Source organism: Oncorhynchus keta, chromosome 14 (assembly GCF_023373465.1).
Source record: "Oncorhynchus keta strain PuntledgeMale-10-30-2019 chromosome 14, Oket_V2, whole genome shotgun sequence".
Taxonomy (NCBI): Eukaryota; Metazoa; Chordata; class Actinopteri; order Salmoniformes; family Salmonidae; genus Oncorhynchus; species Oncorhynchus keta.
Window position 1 is genome coordinate 69,183,610 of NC_068434.1, and position 25,777 is coordinate 69,209,386.

A 25,777-nucleotide genomic window follows, 5' to 3' on the forward strand; every position below is an offset into this window, starting at 1 on the left:
AGCTATTATGGGTATCTCCTTGAGATTCGTTAGGAGGTGCTTGAAATACGAATGCAGTAATTTCTCAGATTTACAGTACCGGTATTTTATTGTGACGTGTTGTTTTTGCAATTTTCCCGGTTGATGCTCCGAATTTACAGCAGGGGGTGCTGGTGGCATGCTTATTAAGATACGTTAAAGTGTACAGTAGCTTTGCATTTTCTTATCCATACACTGAATGTAGTATGATCTGGTTTGAATGTAATCAGACCTGTATATAGCATGGTTAATATATTCATTTGAATAGCATGTGAATATTTTCAGTTTCCCTCAAATCTGTGTTGCAGACATGGCTAATCGTTTCATTTTGACAGCTTCGCAATCCAGCCCAGTCACAAGCGTTGCAGCCATTTTATTGGATGTCTGTGAAATACTGAGTACAGGAATTTTCACACATCTCCCCCCCATAACAAAAAACGACAACTTCAGAAATTGTTAGCATTTTTATTTGCTCTAAATTCTTTAACATTGACATTTGGCCTTACAGCTGTGATCCCCTGTGGTCAGAGTGTTGACAGTGCTTTTGCACTTCAGAACCCTCAATTTTCCTACAAGTGTTCTGCAAGCATTAAATGTACATCTCCAAACTTGACCTAACACATTGACACTCCACAGAGCACAAATGTACAACATAACATTAATCCCAACATGGTACTTCAGATCAAGCACTTAAATTTGGCTTCCAGATGCAGCTTTTGAAGTACTCAGTCTCTCTTAATGTCATTACTCTGGGTGTAACAACATGCATAGCAGAATAAGTGATAGAAGTGAACCGGTACATTGAACACAGTAAGTAACCCAAATTTCCATCTAAAAAGGAATTTCCTACATTCCTGTTTTAGACCATTTGCATTACTGAATAAATATGTGCGCTGTTGATCAATATCAAATTGTGTCAAATGAGGAGCACAATTGTTATACAATAACTGCTGAGTGCACCAATGCTGTGAATTAGTGGTAAACTAAAACAAGGGCTGTGCATTAATGGAATATAAACTAGAAGTTGGGGCTAAAAAACAGTGAGTACCATAATTAGAAAATGGTAAAATAGGTCATTTCAAGCAATAAAACTGTACATTATTTGCCAATATTATTTTCACCTTCTCAGAATTCAAACAACCATCACCATTACCAGTAGTTATTTCATACAGCTTCACTTCATATTTGGGATTTGTCTTGTTAATATCAGGTGAAGGAGCAATGAGGGCTCATTAGAGAAAACAGATTCCAACTGTTTACATGTCTCCACTTCAAACCCACTCTGAAACAAATCACCTGACTATGGTGAATAGACATGATGATTGTCTGAGCACCAGTTCAGGCGGCGTCCAGCCATTAGCAGCATCAGTTCAGGCTGTGTGGGTGTACAGTAATGATAGGACAGGTATCCAGCCTGCCCAGAAGTTCTTTACTGCCCACAGCTCCAAAACACACATGTCCAGAAACTGATGCATTTCAATGCCAAAGCCATCAAGGGAAAAGCTGATTGATGAATGTCCACAAATGTATTGTCTCAAACGGTGAAGACATTTTCCAGTGCCAGTTCCCAGGCATTTTATTGGTGTGTTGTGTGATTGAAGATCATTTCCAGCAAGAAGGCCTAATAGTATATAGCCCAGTCTGCCCTTCTCCTTTCACTATTTAGTTATTATTCATTCTAGAAATAATGCCGTACCTTACCAGAAGGTCTCTAGAAATAGAACTAAACGATACAAATAAAGCGCTAAGTGTCTACCACAGATTTAACTCCTCCTCATAACTCCTTTTTTCCTTCGCAAAGTGTCATCAGCACTACATCAATGTCACTACAAAATCATATTCCACTAACATTCTTCTACGTACTCAACTGAATCTAAAACTAGAAAGTGAAACTGGAAATCAAAATTGACTTCCTACAGAGAGCAACCCTGGCAAACCCCTGAAGAAACGTCTGATTTAAGCAAAGAATAATAATCTTGTGCAAAAACAAACAGCCACATCATCACATTCAACTGAGCTAGCCTCTCGCATGATAGTACATCCCTTCTGGACTCTAAGCACTGATTTGAGTGAGGACTTTAGCCACGGGACCTCAGAGTGCCTCATTGGCCAGAGTTTCAGTGGAGAGCCATATCTTTGCCCCGTTCAGGAACTTGCTGAGAGGAGTGCCCAGGATGCTGCGGCGGCACATGTTCCCCACGGGAGAGAAGGGGAAGGAGGAGCTGAGGTACTCTGGAGTTGAAGAGGGCTCGTGGGTGGAACCGGCCTTAAAGTACATCCTGCTGTGGTCTGATGGGGGGGCGCTGGGGTTGGAGTTCGGGGTGCTGGCCGGAGTGGCCCCCTTGTACTGGCGTAGCTGGCTCTGCAGCTTCTCTACCTCATCAGCCAGCTGGGAGAGCTTGTGGTATGCGGTTACAGGGCCGCCCTTGGGGATGCTGGCTTCAGGGACCCAGCGCAGGAAGTAGAGCCTCCACAGGGCCAGGTGTGAAGGCAGGAGCTGGGGGATGAGCATCCCCTGTAGGTCTGCGGGCCGGGAGACCCAGTCCCTGAAGAAGCGCTCTGTTGGGCTCTCCACCACCTCTCTGATCTGGGAGAAGTCTGGTTTGAGCCGCGGCACCAGGGAGTTCCGCCTTGTCAGGGTGAGGCTGTCATGGCCGTCCATCAGGATGTTCCTCAGGGAAGAGGGCATCCCTCGGAGTGTAGAACTGTAGTTTTTCTGGAAGAGAAAGGAACACACACTCATTTAGAAGTTATTTAATTTAGAATGTATACATGTAGATGGTGTTGATTTTACTTTGATGGACATGACATTTTGATCTTCATGAATTCAGGTTATTTCCAGGCATCTGGGACTGTCCCTGGATAGTCTTGCATAGCTATTCCTGCAAAGCTCCCTAATTTACACATCTAGAATTTAAATGTACTAATCCTGTTAAGGGGTAGTTGACAACCCTCTCTTTCACTGTATTCATTTGCATTCTCAAACAAAGAGAGCAAACTGACCTTGGTGCGTCTAAAGGACTTCACTGTTCCATTCTGAACACAGGTGGCACCTTTCCCAACATACATGGGGTTGTTGAAGAGGGCCTGGTCTTTGGGGGTGAACTGCTGTGACCAGTCCCAGACAGGGGGGAAACGCAGGGCCTTCTCCTCCCCCATAGGGATGCACTTACTCTTAGCAAAATCCTGTGGAGGAGGACAGTTAAGGTTACTAATACTGCACACAGCTGCATCATATCAGAGGTGCGTTGACAGAGTTGAATACAACCGCAACTATGTTGTTGAGGGGGAACTTCCTGTGTTTGTGGCTTTGTGTGTGTGTGAGCTCCTCACCATGCTGTTCTCAGTGCGCTGCTGGGGACAGTTGAAGAGAAAGGTGCTGAAGACAGGGATCCACATGCTGTCACTGAGCACAGTCAGGTACGTCTCAGTGAACTCAAAGGCTGCTGGGTACTGATTTATAATCTGCCACACACAGTCCAGGAACAGCTGGAACAGAGGAGACTGAGGGGATGGAGGAGAGGAAGAGGGGGAAAGGTAGAGAATATTGTGATTAAGGGCGGCAGGTAGTCTAGCAATTAAAACCGTTCGGCCAGTAATCAAAAGGTTGCTCGTTTGACTCCCTGAGCCGACTAGGTGAACAATCTGTTGATGTGCCCTTGAGCAAGGCACTTATCCTGAGCGACTTATAGGAGCAATTAAGGTTAAAAGTGTTTGCTAAATTACTAAAAACACTGGACACAAAAACAATGACAACATTTCAAAGTACATCTACATGTCAAGCTCCACTTCAAGTATGCAAATAGACTAAGCCTACCTCCTCTTTGTCATTCTTCTTCAAATGGTTGCACCGGTGGAGGAAGCGATGGCCAGCCATCACCCACTCCTTCTGCACCAGGCTCTGGAAGCCAGTGAGGCTACGGAAGTGAGGGTCCAGCATCAGTTGTACCAGAGAGGACACCACACAGCTCAGGTCCCTGTCTTCTTCCTCTGGAGAGAGAAGAGGAGAAATACAATACAATACCATACCAGACCAGACACAACTCTAAAGGACAAAACCATGCATTTCTTTACCTTGCAGAATGACAGACACATGTTTTCCCTCCAGCAAGTAGACTACCTCAGCTGAATGCTTCAGGAAGGCCCTGGAGACAGGAATATGAAAGGATACAGTTGACTTTACTCTAGGTACAAATATGTAACATTTACACATACATTTTAAGTGCGACATTCATTAACTCTGACCAAAAGTTGAGTCCAACCAAAATGATCCTGTTCTTGTTCATGAAATATTACCACCATTAAAAAATGTAAATAAAAAGACTAATATATATACCAGATGGTAGAGAGAGAACCAGCAGGAGTGTCTGTCAATGCTAGTACTTTTCTAAATGAAACTTCATGCAGGACAGGACAGCGGCAATGCCAGTGCAAACAGCATGGTGAGCCACACTGCTGGGCCAGTGGCGTCTAAATATTTGCACATACCTGACATACTCCAGCCATCGAGAGCTTTCCATGGACGACAGCCACTTCTCCTCAGACTCTTCAAAGGGCTCTGCACACAAACAAACACACAGTCAAACATCCCGAGAGCTTTCAGAATCCCTAAGAGCAGCAATAAAAGCCTAAGAACAACAAAGGGTCTTCATAAAAAAATGAATTAAGCAACAAATAAATCACAACATTCATTTGATTGATTGATTTCAATTCCTCCGACTTACCGATGACACAGATCTGCCTCACTTTGACAAAGGCAGCCTGGATGTCCTGGATGTTGGGCAGGTTCTTGTCCAGGTCGGACTTGAGGACGTCACTGCGCTGTGGGTGGCTCTTTGTTATGGCACTACAGATCCTACCACAACACAGAGCAGGAAAAGACTGTTGGAAATGGTCTTAACAGCACTGCTTATTTGACAAGCAGTTTATTTACTTCTCTTTGGTACTGCGAGTCTGGACAGAATAGTTTGGCAATCTCACTTGTCAGTTATGCCAAAATAACAAATCACAGTGCTGACATGATAATCACACTATTTGAAAGGAAATTGAAAACAGTTGATTGTTGTAAACAATATGAAAACGTCAACAAATATAAATGGATTCATTGATATTCTATTCAGTCTTATTATACCTCTGGTCCAGCTTCCTCTGCTGCAGTGGGTCACTGATGCTGGCCATGCGCACCAGGGCACTCCCGTTGGGGTGATTCCAGCACCACAACTAAGGGAAACACACACAAACACACACCAACTTGTCATGTTTCAGCAGTCACACACAAACGGTCCCCCTTGTTCTCTCACTTACAAAACACTCACATACGCTCAAATGCATAGTCACTCCTCTCAAAGCACTTAACAAATCGGAGTCATTAATTCTTGATAGAAACAGTCTGTCTAGGGGATTCTGTCTAAAACAGCAAGAAAGGCTTTTATTAAGCAAAAGCGGTTGTTTTTTTGGGATGCAAGAGGCTGGCCACTCACAGGGATGCGGTGAGCAGTGAAAAAACATAGGTACTGCTTCAGGTCTTGATCCGCCAGGGACACTGGGACCACAAAGTACTCTGGGAGACTGGAGAGAGAAACATAAGAGGGAAATATGCATTACAGAGATGCTCCAAATGGCAAGAGGTTAACATTTGATGTCACTGAGTCGGGCGTCATATTATCCACAGCAGAGCCTGAAATGGTTCACCACAATATGAAAAGAAATAACTCCAATTCTGTGGCAGCAAGTGAAGCAATTACTACATTTCCATCTACACAAAGATTCTATTACATAAAGTGTCAATGTAAGCCATTACCTTAAGTGTGTTACATAAAGTATTACCATTCTGCTTGATGAGGATTATGACACTCTCATGAGCTATGTTAATCATAATCCAAATCTGGTAATAATCCATGATGTCGTTTAGAAAATGAGCTGAACACCTGCAGTGAACCCTCCCTCCCCCTCATCCCCACCCCACTAAACTATGTGGGCCCCACCTGGGTGAGACGACGTAGCCCTCGTTGATGGAGCACACCCTCCACTCTGCTGCACCTGTTCTCTTGATCTCTCTGTCCCATTCAGAGGGCCGGTCAAACAGGGGCATCTGCAGTCCTCCTCCGGGATCTACGCCATTAACTCGCTCCCCTGCACATGTAGCAGTGAGTTCTTGCTAATTAAACACACACACCTGCTTGCTGATTTTCCTTCAACTCAAACATTGCAACAATTGTAAATATATGTTGATGCCCCGGTGTTCCAACAAAACTCAATTGATCACATTGTTCCGTTAACAGTGTATTTCGGCATGTTTTCCTTTAGGTTCCTCACATGTCAAGACATGTACAGTGGGGATGCTATTGATAGCTAGAACAGTTTGGCAGGCCACAGGGAATAAGGGTGTGTCAAAGCCTTTTCAGTCACAACCAGATGGTTAAGCAGTGTAATGTATACCTACCCAAGGATCCATAGTATTGCTTCCCTATGTACTCAAAGCCAAACAGCAGCTGGGGATCAGCGGGCTGGGAGTAGTGAGCGATGGCCAGGCAAACCTTAAATCACAGGGTGGGGCAAACACATTACTTCAAAAGGAAGGAACTGAACAGGTCCAGGCAAATATACAGTACATACAGTGCCTTTGGAAAGTATTCAGACCCCTTGACTTTTTCCACATTTTGTTACGTTACAGCCACATTCTAAAATGGATAACATTCATATTTTTTCCTCAGCAATCTACATACAAACCCCATTATGACAAAGTAAAACAGGTTTAGATTTATTCGCAAATGTATTAAAAAAACAAAACAACGAAATGTATATATTTTTACATTTGCTAAGATTTCTAAAAATGTGTGTTTTTGCTTTGTCATTATGGGGTATTGTGTTAAGATTGTTGAGGGGGGAAAAAACAATTCAACAACATTTAGAATAAGGCTGTAACATAACATAAAATGTGCAAGGGGTCTGAACACTTTCCGAATGCACTGTAGGGCCTAGTTATACGAGTCTTGAAGTTTCCCTTTGCTGCTTTTTGACTGTAACACCAGAGTATACATCTTTATATTATACTAGGGAAATTGTTTCCATAGCTAAGGCTGGCAGTGAGGACTAGTGAAGAGCAGAATAAACAACCTCTGAAGAATCAAAACAGTTGTTTTGTGAAGTGTTAAAGTTCATAGTAAACCAGTGTTATGTAAATGCAGGCTGAAAAGTAACAGTGGCCTGGCTTTGGCCCCAGGTGAGAGCAGATCTGCAGGAGCCATGGTCCAATGACATGGGTGCCGGCACCCATAAATGGAAACAGAAAAGTCTTAAAACTTTTGGGTAAAACACTGCAGTAAGTCCTGTATGGAAATGCACCACCTGTCAGGTCAGGGAGTCTGGAAAATATCCTGGCCCCAACAATACAATCTAAGGGAGATGGTCTGCTAGAATCTTTAAGATGTGACGGCAGATAATTCTGTACTCTGAATGGAGACAGGTTTCAGTGACTCCATAGGATATGCTGTCCCTTTTCAATGAGTTGTGTCTTTGAAATGCTCTTTGAGGCACGTTCTGGCTGCCTCGGACTCTGCTGACCACAGCCAGAGTGTTTTTCTGTTCACCTCTTACAGGAGTTGTTTTCATTCATTTGGAGGTGATGCTTTTATTGGCTAAAGACTCAGGAACCTGCTTGGGAACTTTCAATAACACTTCAAGCTGTGCCTTGGCTGCAAGGGGCCTCTACCTTTACTACAAGATTCCACCATTTAAACAGCTCATGTAAACAGCTCATTTAAACAGCTCAAGTCATGTTTTCTACACCTTGAAGGGTAGATAGAACTCTCACACAGGAATACTATGAAGAGTAAACTAGATTGTCAAACTTGAATTTGACCATTAATAAAAAACAAGTCATTTCACCACATGCTGTATTTCATTTTAAGTGAGTGACAAAGACATTAATTTATGTCTCACTATTTCTAATAAAAGGCAAACGTTGAAAAGCAACGGCAAACATTTGAAAGACTTCAACCATTGAACCATAATCATGTATTTGTAAGTGTGCCTTGTGACGATCTGGGTAGCTAAGTTGCTCCAAGCATTCAGAGTTAAGCGTGGCAACCAGGATTTCATTTAAGTGAAACCTAGGAAAGCAAACCTTAGCATCACGCCTATTTCTATTGGGATAGAGGACTGAGTCTGGCGTTTGGAGCTTTCCATCAGTGGCAGTGGCATAGAATTACACAATGCTGTCCATTCATTGGAGGAGCTGCGACCCAAACACAGGACACAAGGAAGGAATTTGTGTTCATTATTGTATGTATGTATGTATGTATGTATGTATGTATGTATGTATGTATGTATGTATGTATGTATGTATGTATGTATGTATGTATGTATGTATGTATGTATGTATGTATGTATGTATGTATGCCTCTGTACATTTGAGAGACTGCTCCCAACTCAGTAAATTCCTTTGGTATAATAAGCTATTATAGAATGGCTTCATTCCATATGTCACAAAGAAAAAGGACCAAGCCCTGGTTTAGCTCCCCACAGTAATTACACTGTGTCCCCATATAGAAATAGACACATGGAGTGCAGTTAAATCCCACTCTGTACCATTCCAATACCAACAGCAGAAACACCCATTCATAAAAAACACCATGCGTAATCAGAAACAACCAGGAGTTACCATTGGACTTCTAAACAGCTGTCATAACAGTGCCCAAGACCCCCCCCGGAAGGCAGAGTAGCCAGTTAATGTTAATTGTTACTTCTTAGTTCAATATCTTTCAGGTGTGTGTTGAGGGGCTTCAAGCGCTAGCTCCCCCTTTCTCTGACAAACTGCTCCCATGTGGCATGCACCATGCGCTCTGGCTGGAGATCTAAGGTCACGTGTGTACATAGACGCAGGCTGTCAGGAAGATATACTGAGGTCTGCAGTCTCCCTGCCACAGCCATGCAGAGGACTCAGGGCTGCTGCTCAGAACTCTAGGAGGCCTTACTCCACATAACACAGAATTCACTTTTGGACCAGAACCTGAGGTGCACAGCATCTGTGTTTGCAGAGTGATCAGAAACTAGAGGGCTGAATGGTTGTTTTGTTCCCTGGTTGTTTTTTTGTGGTGACTTTAAAACCTCTCTATCCGGCTTCATATGTTCCAAGGGGCTTGCAGGTTAAATCCAGGGTGGCTCCTTCTCCCCCCTACCCTGCTTCCTTCTTCCCCCTACCCTGCTCCCTTCTCCCCCCTACCTGGCTCCCTCCTAGCCGGCTCCCTTCTCCCCCGATCCCTTCTCCCTCCTACTAGGCTCCTTCTCCCTCCTACCCGGCTCCTTCTCCCTCCTACCCGGCTCCTTCTCACTGCACACAGCATCACATTGTCGAGAATGAGCACTGTATACAGACTTTCTTTTTTTTATATTGTTTTATTGACTGTATGCTTGTTTATTCCATGTGTAACTCTGGGTTGTAGTTTGTTTCACACAGCTTTGCTTGATCTTGGCCAGGTCGCAGTTGTAAAATGAGAACTTGTTCTCAACTCGCCTACCTGGTTAAATAAAGGTGAAATAAAAATAAATAAAAACTCCAGGTGAATGCTCTTGACCAGGCCTGTTTGTTGGCTTTGCTGTCAGAAATAGAAGAGGGGAGAAGAGGGGTGGAGAGGGGAGGAAAGGCACAGAAAGGAGGATACAGGGAAGCCTACGTCGCCCAAGAAGGGCCTCCTCAGTGTGTTTGTCAATGGGGTTACCATACACATACAGTCCTGTTTGGTTTTCTTGGAGAGGACATAGTACACATGGCATTTTTTCTCATCCAAAATAAAGGATTAACTAGTGTCATTGCCAGCATGTTTGCGCTCATACTCACATAATGGGACTTAACACTGATAATCATGTAGGCTAGCAAGAGATGATTAAAAAATATTTAAATCTGACAGTGGCAGTCTTTTGGGAACAGCTATACTGACAGCAGATGCATTCCACTCCACAGTGAATTACCAGTGAAATCCTCTTAGAAACTAATCCACTGTAGTAGTGAGGCAGAGTTGAGTTGGAGGATTACCATGCTAGATGGCTGGTATCTAGCCTCAGGTACAATTCAAGAGTCAACACCATGTAAATTTATATAGTGTTTATGCATCAAATGTCCATTTTGTTCAGAAAGCTTATATCGCAAACCTTCTTGGCGCTTTGGGGCCCAGCCTCGTCGAAGCGGAACCTGATGATTCGGAAGTCCTTGCAGTAAAGGATGAGCTCGGTGGGATTAAACTTCAGCTTCTGGTTGGAACACAGAACCTTCTGCTTCCCCTTAGCATCGTTCACTGAGAGGAACAAACACAAAACAAAGACCAGGGGCGAGACAGTGCTTTTTAAAAATGTATTTCACCTTTATTTAACCAGGTAGGCTAGTTGAGAACAAGTTCTCATTTACAACTGCGACCTGGCCAAGATAAAGCAAAAGCAGTGCGACACAAACAACAACACAGAGTTACACATGGAACAAACAAGCGTACAGACAATAACACAATAGAAAAAAAGAAAGTCTATATACAGTGTGTGCAAATGGCATGAGGAGGTAAGGCAATAAATAAGCCATAGTAGCAAAGTAATTACAATTGAGCAAATTAACACTGGAGTGATAGATGAGCAGATGATGATGTGCAAGTAGTGATACTGGTGTGCAAAAGAGCAGAAAAGTAAATGAAAACAATATGAGGATGAGGTAGGTAGATTAGATGGGCTATTTACAGATGGGCTATGTACAGCTGCAGCGATCGGTTCGCTGCTCTGATAGCTGATATTTAAAGTTAGTGAGGGAAATATAAGTCTCCAGCTTCAGTGATTTTTGCAATTCATTCCAGTCATTGGGCAGCAGAGAACTGGAAGGAAAGGCAGCCAAAGTAGGTGTTGGCTTTGGGGATGACCAGTGAGATATACCTGCTGGAGCGCGTGCTACGGGTGGGTGTTGTTATCGTGACCAGTGAGCTGAGATAAGGAGGAGCTTTACCTAGCATAGACTTATAGATGACCTGGAGCCAGTGGGTCTGGCGACAAATATGTAGCGAGGGCCAGCCGACAAGAGCATACAGGTCGCAGTGGTGGGTGGTATATGGGGCTTTGATGACAAAACGGATGACACTGTGATCGACTGCATCCAGTTTGCTGAGTAGTGTTGGAAGCTATTTTGTAAATGACATCACCGAAGTCGAGGATCGGTAGGATGGTCAGTTTTACAAGGGTAAGTTTGGCGGCGTGAGTGAAGGAGGCTTTGTTGCGAAATAGGAAGCCGATTCTAGATTTAATTTTGGATTGGAGATGTTTAATAGGAGTCTGGAAGTAGAGTTTACAGTCTAGCCTGACACCTAGGTATTTGTAGTTGTCCACATATTCTAAGTCAGAACCATCCAGAGTAGTGATGTTGGTAGGGCGGGCGGGTACAAGCAGCGAAACGGTTGAAAAGCATGCATTTGGTTTTACTAGCATTTAAGAGCAGTTGGAGGCCACGGAAGGAGTGTTGTATGGCATTGAAGCTCGTTTGGAGGTTAGTTAACACAGTGTCCAAAGAAGAGCCAGATGTATACAGAATGGTGTCGTCTGCGTAGAGGTGGATCAGGGAATCACCCCCAGAAAGAGCGACCTCATTGATATATACAGAGAAAAGAGTCGGCCCGAGAATTGAACCCTGTGGTACCCCCATAGAGACTGCCAGAGGCCCGGACTATAGGCCCCCCAATTTGACACACTGAACTCTGTCTGAGAAGTAGTTGGTGAACCAGGCGAGGCAGTCATTTGAGAAACCAAAGGCTGTTGAGTCTGCCGATAAGAATATGGCGATTGACATAGTTGAAAGCCTTGGCCAAGTCGACGAAGACAGCTGCACAGTACTGTCTTTTATCGATGGTGGTTATGATATCGTTTAGTACCTTGAGCGTGGCTAAGGTGCACACATTATTAGGGCTAATGGATAGGCAAATATTAACAGTAGTTGCCTGGTCCCAGGTCTGTAAGCCTAATGTTTTTTAGAATTAGACTAAAGCACATACAGTACAGATCTGGGGCATCACTAGTATAGTGTTGGGTAATGTACATGTGGGAAGTGGGCAGCTGAGTGACCAAAGATTACACAGCAAAACAGATGATCTATGTCACCACAGAGCTTCAGAGAAATTCAACCAAGTAGGAACTGAAATTAATCCACCAGACCTCAGCTGTCTAAAAACAAATAAGGAACTTCATTCTTCATGTTCGGATGACCCTTTATGGGGTAATACTCTAAATATACTTATGTTATTCTGAATACAGAATCATCTTTTTCAGAGGTTCCTCGAGTATTATATATGGTAAAACCTTTTCCACAAGATTCAACTGTTTATTTCACCCTCTGAAATATACTGAACAAAATTATAACGCAACATGTAAAGTGTTGGTGCCATGTCTCATGAGCTGAAATACAGGTGAACCTTGTGCTAAGGACAATAAAAGGCCACTCTAAAATGTGCAGTTTTGTCACACAACACAATGCCACAGATGTCTCAAGTTGACAGTGGGCAATTGGCATGCTGACTGTAGTAATGTTGTCGTGGAAAATTACTAAATTAGACATACTATGCTGTTTTGACTTAGATAACTGTCCATTGTTATATGATAAGTGTTTTTTTCCGCTGATGCAGGCTTGTTGTCTTGTGGGACAGTTATAAGTCTGGGCGTACAAATAAGAACTGGGTGCGACCGCAGTATGTGACATCCCGTTTGTACTATCTGCAGGAACTCCTTTGTATGGAAACTTGCAGGAAAGAACAGACAATGGTGGCAACGTCAGCCATCTTAATCTACAGAGACAAACTAAACACCTTTTAAACACTACGTCTCCCACCCCTGTTTGCACACATCTGCTAACTGCCACATTAACAAAGAGATTGAACTTTTCTATAAAAGCTCAGAGCCAACTCTGTTCGTAGAGCTTTCAACTCTGACTATTCTTAGTGATGGTTGATTGCTTCATTTTTGCAAATCATATAATACATTTGTTGTTTGAAAGAATCTGCAGTCTCTCTTCCTCTGACAATTTGGCGACAAGGACGGGATGGCTAACTCCGTTTGCCGATTGCCCCTGGGGAGACCGAGGTTGCGTTAGATGTGGCAGGGAGCCCCACACTCCGACTAAGCAGAGCAGAAAAGGGACCCGCTCGGACTGGCAGGGAGCGTCAGTGAGTGGATACGTCATTCAGAACAGACAAAATACATTTATTGAGTATGTATGTAGTATGCTTATTGGTCTTAAGATACAAATTCATTGATTTGACAAATGTCAAGAAAATGTTGAGCAATGTTATAAAGTAATGACTTCAAATAAGTGGTATAGTCGTTGTGCTTTCTCAATGGTCATTGTTAATTCTGGCTTTTGTTGCCAGCAGCACAGTGTCTGGAAGTAGCTAGCTACTTTACTATTAATATTTTTGACAACTTTTACTTCACTACATTCCTAAACAAAAGTATGTACTTTTTACTCCTTACCTTTTCCCTGACACCCAAAAGTTCTCGTTACATTTTGAATGCTTAGCAGGACAGGAAACTGGTCTAATTCACACGCTTATCAAGAAAACATCCCTGGTCATCCTTACTGCCTCTGATCTGGCAGACTCACGAAACACATGCTTTATTTGTAAATGATGTCTAAGTGTTGGAGCGTGCCCCTGGCTATCTGTAAATACATTTTTAAAAACAAGAAGATGCTGTCTGGTTTACTTAATATAAGGAATTTGAAATGATTCATACTTTTGATACTTAAGTATATTTTATCAATTACAATTACTTTTGATAGTTAAGTATATTGAAAACCAAACTTAGACTTTTACTAAAGTAGGATTTTACTGGGTGACTTACCTTTTTTTTTTTAAGATAATGACTCAAGTAAAAGAGTATCTATACTTTTCCTCAAGTATGACAATTGGGAAATCTTTCCACCACTGGTGAAATCCATAGATTAGGGCCAAATGTATTTATTTTAATTTACTGATTTCTTTATATGAACTGTAACTCAGTCAAATCTTGAAATTGTTGCATGCTGCATTTATATTTTTGTTCAGTATATAATGATCTTGGAACCAGAAGGGGATTATTTGCATGTTTCCATGGCACACCAGGAATCTAGTCTTGGCCTGTGTACCACCACCTGCACACACCTTCACTACCTTACCAGACAAGGATAAGACCAATGCCTCGTCTCAGTTTGTGGTGGGTGGAGCGTTGGGTCAGTACTTTTGCCAAGCTAAGGCTCTCATAAAGGACCTTTGTTGAGGGCGTACTGAGTAGAAAACATTGCTTCATGCTCTATCAGCTCAGCACAACAGCCCCACACTCCCAGCCATGTCAGCAGAGAGTGAGGCTATGAGTTACACAAACAAGGTTAATCCGGAACAGGCTTTTCAGCCAGGGCCCTCTGTCTGGGCTATGACCTCATCTATGGAGATACTAAAAATGGGTCCGTGTCCAGGGGGAGCAGGCAGGCAGTTACCAAAACTGGTTTAAGTCAATGGTGTGTGTCAAATCAGCCTGGTATCAGCCTAAACACAGAGACTGGGGTCAGCCAGATGGGACGTGATTGGATCTGAGAGATCCGACTGGTCCCTCAGCCATCAGACAAAAAAACATTTATGGGGATTTCAAAGGAGGAGAGCACAACCTGTCCATTGTGCACTCATAGTTCAACAGCTGGGTGTAGATGAAGCATTACAGCTGCAGCGGTCCAAGAAGTGTGGGGGGTCTTACAAAATCCACGATATCGTGGGGGGCAATGCGTTTCATAGGTAATTTATTTTACACAGGCTATTAAAAAAAAAACATTACCTGTCAGGAACCTAAACTGATCTTTTTTTCTGGACTAAAGGGACTGCCAGTGTCATATGAGTAGGCTACTTTCCACTGAGAGTTATAGTTTGGTGGAGATTGCCGTTTGAGTTTGTTTACCATCTCATCACCATGGTTAGCATAATAGCACATGGTCTTACCTGTCACCACTTGCTCCACACACGCAAGGGGAACATCGTGCTCTCCAAGCAGACGGTTGGCAACCTGGAACCTCTGAGAGAACACAACACAGAGATCAACATGGTGAGGAGTGTAGGTACCTGGGGAAAAAGCAAACAATAGTTCCAGGGAGACCAGAGGTTTTAACTGGAGCAGAGTGAGACTGCACCACATGTTATCAACAGCTGAGAAGAGAATATTTTAACCATCTGGAAATGCTCTGCCAGGAACAATGATGATGATACTGTTGTTTTTGTATTTCAGTGAAATATAATGATAAACATAGAATCAGCTGATGAATGGAGATCATTGACAACTTTCGAGCAAATGTGTGAATCTAAAAGTTACCCCATTTGCACTGAAAGGCAAATCCACAATTTTGCCATCAATGAGGACCATTAAGATCAAGGCTGATTTCCAAGAGCAGTGCAATCCGTCCACGAGTCCGATAAACTTTTGTTTTTCAAGTAAACAGATCTGGGATGACTCACTAAGTTGTTTAAGAGGTGAAGGCATCAAAATAAGCTTAACACAAAACAGGTGGTCTAAAAGCACAGGGTGGGAGGTTACAAAAAACATCTGACACTGGAAGAAAGACACCAGTGTCCTACAAACCTTTTTGTTGATGGGTATTTCACAACAGGCCTATCCCACATGCTGCTTATCATGTGGCAACCTTGACCACACCTTCTCCAATAAACTCAGGTGTGATCATGTAGGGCCAGTCTCCCAGGACACAGATTAAGACTAGTCTTGGACTAAAAATACATTTTAATGGAGAATGTCTCGGATTAATCCGTGTCTGGGTAACTAGCCCATAGAGCTACAGTCATTTTTGGGAGAGAGGTACACAGTGTACCACAGGAGGTTGGTGGCACCTTAATTAGGCAGGACGGGCTCGTGGTAATGGCTGGAGCGGAATCAGTGAAATGGTATCAAATACATCAAACACACGGTTTCCATGTGTCTGATGCCATTCCATTCTCGCCGTTCCAGTCATTATTATGATCAGTCCTCCACTCAGCAGCCTCCACTGGAGTGCACTCACATTGAAAATGTACCTGTTTGGGGAGGGCATCATGGGTGATGAAGGAAACCTTGAAGTTGGTGCATATCAGCTTCCCCCACAGGTCACCATGACTGCTATCTGCTCCGATGCACTTCCTCACAAAGCTCACTTCATTTACCACAATCTCCCCTGAGAATGACAAACAGGAAGTAACATGAACCATGACATTTAGGTTTCAAAGAAAAGAGGTATAAAACATAGGCCTAAAAGGGACAGAAATGGAAGGTGTGAGTGTTAACCACAAAGTTATTTTAAGTCTTATAGCGATGAAACAAAACATGGGCTGATAGCTGAGTAATATGACATGAATGAAACTTGGGAAAATGTGCTATGGAAGTGGAATTATCACATACTGAGATGTCTATCTCCTAGTCTCATTCAGGATTCTGCCATCGAGCCAAAGGCCTCCTGTTACGCTGCTGGAGAGTGATCTGTGCACTTCTCCTCTCAGGCCCTCAAATTGGCTCTAATGATCCCATATTCCAGTCTGAGGCGTTTGGTCAGGGTGGTGGAAATACCTGTCATAGAATAGCTAGACCTCTTCATGACAGAGGAGGTCAACACAACACTCTGTTGCCTAACCTATAGGCTTAGTAGCCCGTTGTGACCTCTACTCTTTAACCCCACTTTGGTTCCAGTAGCATCTCAGGACAAAACACAGACACCCACACCTGACAAACAACCTGGTGTCTGAACCAATGAGGGTTCCCTCCATTTACAGGACTTTCATTTTACATTTACTTTCCTGTCCTCCTCACAAACAGATGTTTTTAATTACCTCCATAGCCCAGATGCACACGGCTCCAAGAGGTATTTATTTTTCAATATAAAAAAAGAGCCCATGATGAGTCACATACACTGCTGACAGTTTCTACTGCAGTCTCTCTCTCTCTGGCCATTCAGTGAGAGTTCACAGACTCAGTACATGCACTACGGGCTTGCCAGGAAAACCCCATGAGCAGGAGAATGGGGATCAGGTGGGCCTAGCTGTCCTCCTCCTGGGAAAATGATCTGCCATTAGGAGAACTGAGAACCCAGCATAAACTTTTAACGGAGCACAGCCTCAAACGGACAGAGACCACTTTGGTTAGTAAGGCTGCTTGATGGATCGAGGTCCTCCTCTCAAGTTTTACATCCAGATCAAAACCCCTCTTCATCAAAGACAGGTGTACCCAGTCCTAAACTAGACCGTAACTTTCTAGACTAAACCATTCATGTAGATTTTATTGATGTTGCCATTTCCTGTGTCACTGAACAGAGACCTAAGAGGTCTGACAGTAATTAGCTCTCAACCTCGCTGGCAACATTGAAGGACATGAATGTTTATGACAAACCATTGTCTCTCTCAAACGCTTCAAATCTAAACAATCACCAGATCAATGAATACAGCTGCTACCTTTGCATAGTGCAAAATTCCTGGCATTTCATGATAGATTAAGCATGAATTTACCATTGCATGAAGTGAAGACATAAAGTAGAAAAGACTGTATGGTAGACTAGTACATGAATGCAGTGCAGTGGCGATTCCCTATATCGTGGCAGTATGGTTGTGAGTGACACTGCAGCATCGCTAGACTATAACAGCTGGAGCTGCTTTGCAGATGGTTACCGTAGGACAGGCAGGGAACAGCCAAAGCGAACCAGGCCCAGCACTGTAAACAGGATCATCACATGTCAAAATGACTGATTTTCCCTCAGTCAGCATGAGTTTAACCCATTCAGCCCAGATGTAATCTGTCATTTTCCATTTAGCTGGTTTATTTTGATGCATCCATTCAGATTATACACTGCATTGTCTATGAGCAAATTAGAGCCTGCCCGTACTTTCAAATTAGAGCCTGCCCGTACATTCAAATTAGAGCCTGACCGTACACTCAAATTAGAGCCTGACCGTACACTCAAATTAGAGCCTGACCGTACACTCAAATTAGAGCCTGACCGTACACTCAAATTAGAGCCTGACCGTACACTCAAATTAGAACCTGACCGTACACTCAAATTAGAGCCTGACCGTACATTTACAGTTGGAAGTTTACATGTACTTAGGTTGGAGTCATTAAAACTCGTTTTTCAACCAGTCCACAAATTTCTTGTTAACAAACTACAGTTTTGGCAAGTCGGTTAGGACATTCACTTTGTGCATGACACAAGTTATTTTTCCAATAATTGTTTACAGACAGATTATTTAATGTATAATTCACTGTATCACAATTCCAGTGGTTCAGAAGTTTACATAAACTAAGTTGACTGTGCCTTTAAACAGCTTGGAAAATTCCAGAAAATGATGTCATGGCTTTAGAAGCTTCTGATAAATGATGTCAATTAGCCTGAGTCAATTGGAGGTGTACCTGTGGATGTATTTCAAGGCGTACCTTCAAACTCAGTGCCTCTTTGCATGACATCATGGGAAATTCAAAGGAAATCAGCCAAGACCTCAGAAAACAAATTGTAGACCTCCACAAGTCTGGTTCATCCTTGGGACCAATTTCCAAATGCCTGAAGGTACCACGTTCATATGTACAAACAATAGTATGCAAATATAAACACCATAGGACCGAGCAGCCGTCAAACCGCTAAGGAAGGAGACGCATTCTGTCTCCTAGAGATGAACGTACTATAGTGTGAAAAGTGCAAATCAATCCCAGAACAACAGCAAAAGACCTTGTGAAGATGCTGGATGAAACAGGCACAAAAGTATCTATATCCACAGTAAAACGAGTCCGATATCGACATTACCTGAAAGGCCGCTCAGCAAGGAAGAAGCCACTGCTCCAAAACCGCCATAAAAAAGCAAGACTACGGGTTGCAACTGCACATGGGGGAAAATACCGTATTTTTTTGAGAAATATCCTCTGGTCTGACGAAACAAAAATAGAACTGTTTGGACATAATGACCATCGTTCTGTTTGGAGGAAAAAGGGGGAGGCTTGCAAGCCGAAGAACACCATCCAAACCGTGAAGCACGGGTGTGGTAGCATCATGTTGTTGGGGTGCTTTGCTGCATGAGGGACAGGTGCACTTCACAAAATAGATGGCATCATGAGGGAGGAAAATTATGTGGATATATTGAAGCAACATCTCAATATATCAGTCAGGAAGTTAAAGCTTGGTCGCAAATGGGTCTTTCAAATGTACAATGACCCCAAGCATACTTCCAAAGTTGTGGCAAAATGGCTTAAGAACAACAAAGTAAAGGTATTGGTGTGACCATCACAAAGCCATGACCTCAATCCTATAGAAAATGTGTGGGCAGAACTGAAAAAGCGTGTGCGAGCAAGGAGGTCTACAAATCTGACTCAGTTACACCAGCTCTGTCAGGAGGAAAGGGCCAAAATTGTGGTGATCCTAACTTGCCTAAGACAGGGAATTTTTACTAGGAGTAAATGTCAGGAATTGTGAAAAACTGAGTTTAAATGTATTTGGCTAAGGTGTATGTAAACTTCCGACTTCAACTGTATATACACATGGAGTACACGGTGCAATAAAATGCTGACTTGCAAGTGAATCTTACACTGTGAAGGCTACTCCTTGTATGTGACGAATAAACAAATGTGAACATGTTACTTATGAATTACGCTGAAGGCTGGGCCTATTTGTTCTTGCCTGTATTCCATGTTAAACATTGTTAACAAGCTACATTATATCACTGCATCACAAGTTGTTTAACTTATGCACAAGAATGTAACAATAAGACTTTATGGCCTGTGAGTCCTATTGAAGATGAGGAGTGGGTATAGTAGGGTGGAGTTATGCTGTCATGTTTCACAGCATGGATTAAGATCAGACAAGGAACAGAGAGAGAGACTGAAGAAATAGGTTGTCGCTCTTGTAATTGTGGGACCAGTCAGCAACAGCCCACCATCACCCCTGTATTTACTTCCAAAGCTGGGTCTAATAATCTGCTGGCTTGATGAGTTAACAACTCTTTTGTGGAGGCAGAATGCTGACAGGTCTGACACAAAAGTACAGTACTGCCTGGACTGCAGCCTTTAACCCCCACTGGACTGCAACTCTGCCAGTAAGTAACCTGGGTTACCACAACATCTAACAAACAGTACTGTGGTCACGTCATTCACCGCTTTCATCATTGCACTCTCTGTTTATCACAGAGTTGGCTACTTTCAGTGCCTATTCAGATAAATGTCAGTTGGCCAAGGTCTTGGTCTTTCATGTGACCAGATGTAACACAGATTCAGAACAATCACAAGGCCTATCCTGTGTGTGATTGGCATGTCAAAAACATGTATATCACGTAATCATACTGGAGGAAACAAACACTTCCTAGGATGAGGTTCTCCTTTTTGACTAAGTCCACAAAACCCTAAATCAAATCAAAAAGGGCTACTCATGTAATCACACCCGCCAACTGACAAAACTAACCACAACCTGGCTTTGCTTACTGGGGTTTTGTAGCTTTCAAAGCAGGCTACCTGTGTTTGTGTACAGCACCTAGCAAACCAGATCACAGTTTGGACATCTGGTGGCGAGGGACACAGGCTCAGAGACCCAACATGGTCTCTGTATACAGTGATTATCACAATCCTCTCTGAGTCACACGAGACTAGGGAGAAATGCCTCAGTCACAACACAAAGATGGCAGTTAAAGGGACAGATATGCTTCAGCATTCCACCTGTACAATAGTAGAGTACAGTGCGCCAGTAACACCATCACATTGCTGATGGATAGCAACAGGACACGTCATTTTGGGAAACTCATGACTTTGCCCATATTAGCCTAGCTTGTGTGATTAACGGAGCAGAACTCATGTGCTGACAAACTAAGTGGTGAAGAGGACAGTAGGAGTATGTGGGCCAGAGAGGTGAGAATGTGCTTGGGAGTACAGAGAGTTATGCAAACACCACTGCTAGGCACATTTTTCCATCGCCTCAGGAGAGGCCTCAACTCCCATTCTCCTACTGAGAAAACAACAGCGGGACATCTATTACAGTACCTGTCTAACTATTATTACAGATGCCTACAGTTCAGATGAACGTGTGTCATAAAGGTGACAGTGTGTCAGCGAGGAGCCTAAACAAAACAGTCAATGTTGGTCGTCTATGTTTGGACACCCACACACACTCCAGAAACACAGGTCACATACAAAGAGAGAGAGAGAGAGAAAGAGAGAGTGCGGGGGGTGAGAGAACTAGGCCTAGAGGCAGAGAAAAATTAAAACATTCAGCGAGAAGAGGGAGAAACCCAACCAGACAGTTCAATAAGAGGTGGGCAGCCAGCAAAGGATCCAGCCAGGGATGAAGAGAGAACCTGATGAAGACAGAGAGATAAACAGAGAGCTACAGAAATTAAGGGAGGAGGACAGATGAACAGAGAGAGAGAGGGGAAGACAGAAGAGAGAGGAGGACAGTTGAGATGAGTTAGCCCCACTGTGGTCCTCTGTCTCGTCACGTTGGTGTGGACTTGAATGGATCATTCAAATCAGAGACCCCTTTGAATGGGTCACATTTAAGTCGCATAGCAACCCTACCGAGGAGCTGGGAGGCCCACAAATAAAGCCAGTCTCTCCATTCAGGGCCACCCTCACAGAGCCATGAACTAAAGATCAGAACATAGACCATAGTGTAAAATCACACCTGAGATTCAATGTAGGCTAAACTGTTCATAGTCAGGTTGAGGGAGAGGAGGTGACTATCGTATTTTGTAAAGCAAGGCCAGGTGGCACTGTGTGAGCGCGTCATGTTTACTTTCATTGCCAGCATTCATTGAAACACATTGACAGAACCCAGCAATAACAATAGCTAAACCTCCAGCCAAGGAAAAACCAGAATCCCTCTATAAAACATACCAGTGTCTTAAAATAATCAGCTGAAATAGATATGGGTAAACTATACATACCAAAGCAGGGCTACAGTGTGACAGTTTTACTCACATATGAGCCTAAATATTGCTGAGCAATGTAAGAAAAATAATTAAGGATTCTAGTTTTATTACATCAAATATTAGTCATTGTGCTCCTAACTGTATTTGTGTACGCAAACATTTTCCAATTTAAGTCAGTGTAGAGCCCTGCAAAGCAGAGAAAATAGCAATAAAGTGCAAGAGGGAGGTTTGTTATTATTTCAGCAGACTAAGTAAAACCAGGCAAGGCGCATCTATTTTAGAATGAAGGAAGGTCCATCCTCTGTTGCTTAATTATAAGGAGTGAACGCCTCAAAGGGAAATTCATCCCACAGCACAACCTCTGATTCACAACTTGTCCTCAGACATAGATATAGGCCTGAAGACACTTCGAGGTTATATGGTCAGGTGTTTCTCAATCTTGCTCCATTATATCAGTGAGCTTCCGCCTCTATAACAGCCATGAATGAACCGAAATGCTGAAGAATGGTGTTAGCATTTAATATGGAGAGGTTGGGTGTCAGTTTAGCTCTCACAAACACTGCCAACTTAATGGGAAAAAGTAAACAAACCTGAGGTCCTGCCACGCATTACAAATTCAAAGTTGCCAAGAAAAACACACAAAAGGCAAGAAATAAGTTTCAGTGACTGATGCTCTGTGAATCTCTTATTGTAACCTCCTTAAGACAGTCATTAACCAACTCGCATCCTCTCTGAGCTGGGATTTGACTGCAAAATAAGGAGGCATATCTGAACCAGCCCATTGTTAACTAAGGCTAAATTATGCAGTTAGTTGCAGTGATGAAAAGGGGGCCAGGCAGGCACTGCATTGTCATGGTGACTTGAGACAGCCCAGAGAAAATGGACATTCATTTGGATGAGATTACCACAGCCTAATGATGCGACAATAAGGGATGCCAAATGCCTGTGGGGAAAACCACAAGTGAGGTGCACTGACAGAGAACACATTCAAAACAAGAAATTACATTTAGCTGAAGAGATGAGAGTTTTCACTGGCTGGTCATTGAAATATCAGTCATCTTCTACCTTAGCATGAAAAGAAAGACTATAGCTGGATGAGGTCAGCCTTTACTGGTTATTTTTCAGGAGCGGGATATTTTGATGGGTGGTTAAATGTATGTACTCATAACATAGTTGATAGTTACAAATAGAACAGTCAGAAACAATAAGCTAGCTGTGGCAGAGGGAACTTTAAACTCACCTGGAAGTAACTTGGCCTCTAACTTCTTGATAGGTGGCTGTGGAGTTTTTTTCAGATCAGTCTGCATGAAATATAAAACAGAGAGAGCTTATTATAGACTAACAAATTAACTAAATTATGCATAACATATAGTTAGTGAATTGAACAAGTAATCCTAGCTAGCGAACTACTCAGTAATAGCAAGTAACTAAGTATAAGGAGGACAGAGTAACTTTGCTAGTCAAGTGAGGTTACTCACCTGTACAGGCAGAAGGTAGGATTTAAAGGTTGGTTTCAAGGGCTTCACAGAAAACATTATTAATAGCTTGAGTCCAATCACTAAAGATGATTAATGGATACTTCCAAGATTACAGTGAGAAAATAATGTCAAACGTTAACTAACTTGTACCTTGGCTAGAACAATAACAACAGCTAAAAAAATAAACTGCTGAAAATGTGAAGTAGTCAACAATACAGTCAATTTTTCCGAGATAGATTTCCCCATATGGATCAGGCCGGGATAGCTTGCTGGGTATCTCCTTTCGTTTCGTGTCAACACAGCTGCTGTGTTGTGCTGGCGAGCTCTGTTTGTCCTCCTCGCGAGCAAGTTACTAGCTAGCCTTGTAATTAGCTGCTAGCGAGCAACTTTTACGTCGTCAAACAACCTAGCTAGCTTTAGCTAACTAGCAAGCATTCCATTCGCAGAACTTTGCGAACGCCTAGCTGCAGACCGTGAGTTAATTCACTAATTTACTGGAGAAGAACTCCACAACGTAAACCCTGCTGGCATACAGCAGCGATAACTTTCGTATTTAGCTAGCAGCATTATATCCAATGCTTTGCTATCCTTTTTGCTATGGACACAACGGCCATGTTTCCATTCGGGAGGAGACAGAGGGGGGCATCGGTCTATGTTGCACCCCCAAGCACAGATATGGGACCAGCTGTAACTGACTCCTGTTCAGATTTAAGGGCTTTTGACCTACAACGGAGGGTAGGGAGGGACCCAGAAAGTGCTATATCTCACTCTTGATACCTCAAGCATCGTCTGGTCCATTAATTTATGTATATTTAAGACAATGATTAATCATGTTTAGTCTACACTATCGCCTATTGATATTGCAATGATTGAGTACCATGCCCCCCCCCCCAAAAAAAAAAGAACAAATAATCATGTACATTTTATTTCTGCAATGTTTATTCAATGTTAGAAAATAATTAGGTAATCACACATATTACACAATATCAGAGAATCAGTAAGCACAACTGTAGGACTGAGCACTACCACCATCTAGTGGAAATGTTCAGTAGATCATGAATGAACACAAAAACATTCAATTAGAAAAGAAAGTAAAATGATAATTTTTCTTTAATTTAAATTCATTTTTGTGAGCTAAGTTTTTTATTGAGTCACATAACCTGTACAATCAATAAGAATCACAAATGTTTTTTTTAACCAACACTCAACCCCTCCCACCGGCCATCCCAGACAAACCCCTGGCAGCCCCGCCCCAATCCTGGTCTAAACCCAATATGAAAGACCAATCATGAAAACATTATCTTTAGCTCACTTTTCTACATCATATGAGTAACTATTGGCTGCTAGTAACTCATACTTCCGCTCCAATCCTGACAGGGTAGGTGGATGATGTCTGAGTGGCCTGGGGGTCAAAGGACTCATACTCAGTATTGAGCATGACTACAGAATAGGGCTCGACAGCAACAGCAGCAGGATCTCTCACTTCAGTCAGCTTCAGAAGTGAGAAGAGCCCCTCATCCTCTCCTCTGCCCTCAGCATATGGGGAGCCTACACCCAGAAAGAGGAAGCAGTGGGGTTAGATGGGTTTGAAAATCTGTCAGTGCTGCAAATTCCTTTTACGGAAATAATATGCTAACTTACAGTCTGAGTTAATTGTCTCTTCTGCATCGTCTTCTCTGCAATGATTAAATAAAGTATTTAATATTATAAAATTCCATAGGAGCAACATGTAATTAATTCATGGCTATCGGAAATGTTATTTTCACATAATGAAATACCTTTTCATTCTCAGAGTGTGAGATTCTGTTGGAGGAAGAAAGAAACAGAAAGCCCATACATACAGTATGTGGGTTTTTACTCACCTTGCGAAATCTTGGTATTTTTCAGCATGACAATGGCAGTAACAAACAGGCAGAAGAAGAACAAGGCTCCCACTACATACAGTGGTATGTAAGAATCCCCTTTTAATAAAACACAAAGCATTCAGAATGAAGATCAATTAGGTATTATTCATGATCATTTCATGTATTTGTAATAACAATATACTGTGACTCACCAGGAGTATATAACAGGGCTGTGTCATTCCTGTTGGAGTGGTTGTTGAATTCTCCATTCACAGTGACTGTGACATTAGTTATTACATTCCAGTGCCCTTTTCTATTCTTAAGCACCTGTAAGGCACAAACATACTGACCACTGTCTGAATATGTGGCATTGCTGATCTTAAGGTTATGAAACATAGGGCTTGTTAGGGTTTTAGATGAAGTATTTGACCTTCGTTTCAGCAGGGCCTCGTCAATGAGACAATGGTAGTCATATAATTGTCCATCACTAGCAAAAGAATAAGAATAAAGACATGTGCTACTGTTGCCACTG

The 25,777-nt window shown here is 42.7% G+C and overlaps 1 protein-coding gene across 3 annotated transcripts; it reads right to left on the reverse strand.

Moving 5' to 3' along the window:
* Positions 1 to 467: 467 nt before the first annotated feature.
* LOC118394171 (myotubularin-related protein 10-like) lies at positions 468 to 24,034 on the reverse strand. Of its 3 annotated transcripts, XM_052462273.1 has the most exons (17): positions 23,552 to 24,034; positions 23,402 to 23,443; positions 23,164 to 23,224; positions 16,077 to 16,213; positions 14,997 to 15,069; positions 10,168 to 10,310; positions 6,461 to 6,554; positions 6,003 to 6,150; positions 5,499 to 5,586; positions 5,150 to 5,238; positions 4,743 to 4,873; positions 4,507 to 4,576; positions 4,093 to 4,163; positions 3,836 to 4,008; positions 3,352 to 3,522; positions 3,022 to 3,204; positions 468 to 2,734 (listed from the first exon to the last, which is right to left on the reverse strand). In XM_052462273.1, exons 1-17 carry the CDS (start codon positions 23,645 to 23,647, stop codon positions 2,111 to 2,113), a joined length of 2,394 nt encoding a protein of 797 aa, XP_052318233.1. In that variant the 5' UTR covers positions 23,648 to 24,034; the 3' UTR covers positions 468 to 2,110. The 3 variants fall into 3 exon arrangements, with proteins under 3 accessions (XP_052318233.1, XP_052318234.1, XP_052318235.1); XM_052462274.1 differs by lacking the exon at positions 23,402 to 23,443; XM_052462275.1 differs by having other exon boundaries at positions 23,402 to 24,034.
* Between the last annotated feature and the right edge of the window lie 1,743 nt (positions 24,035 to 25,777).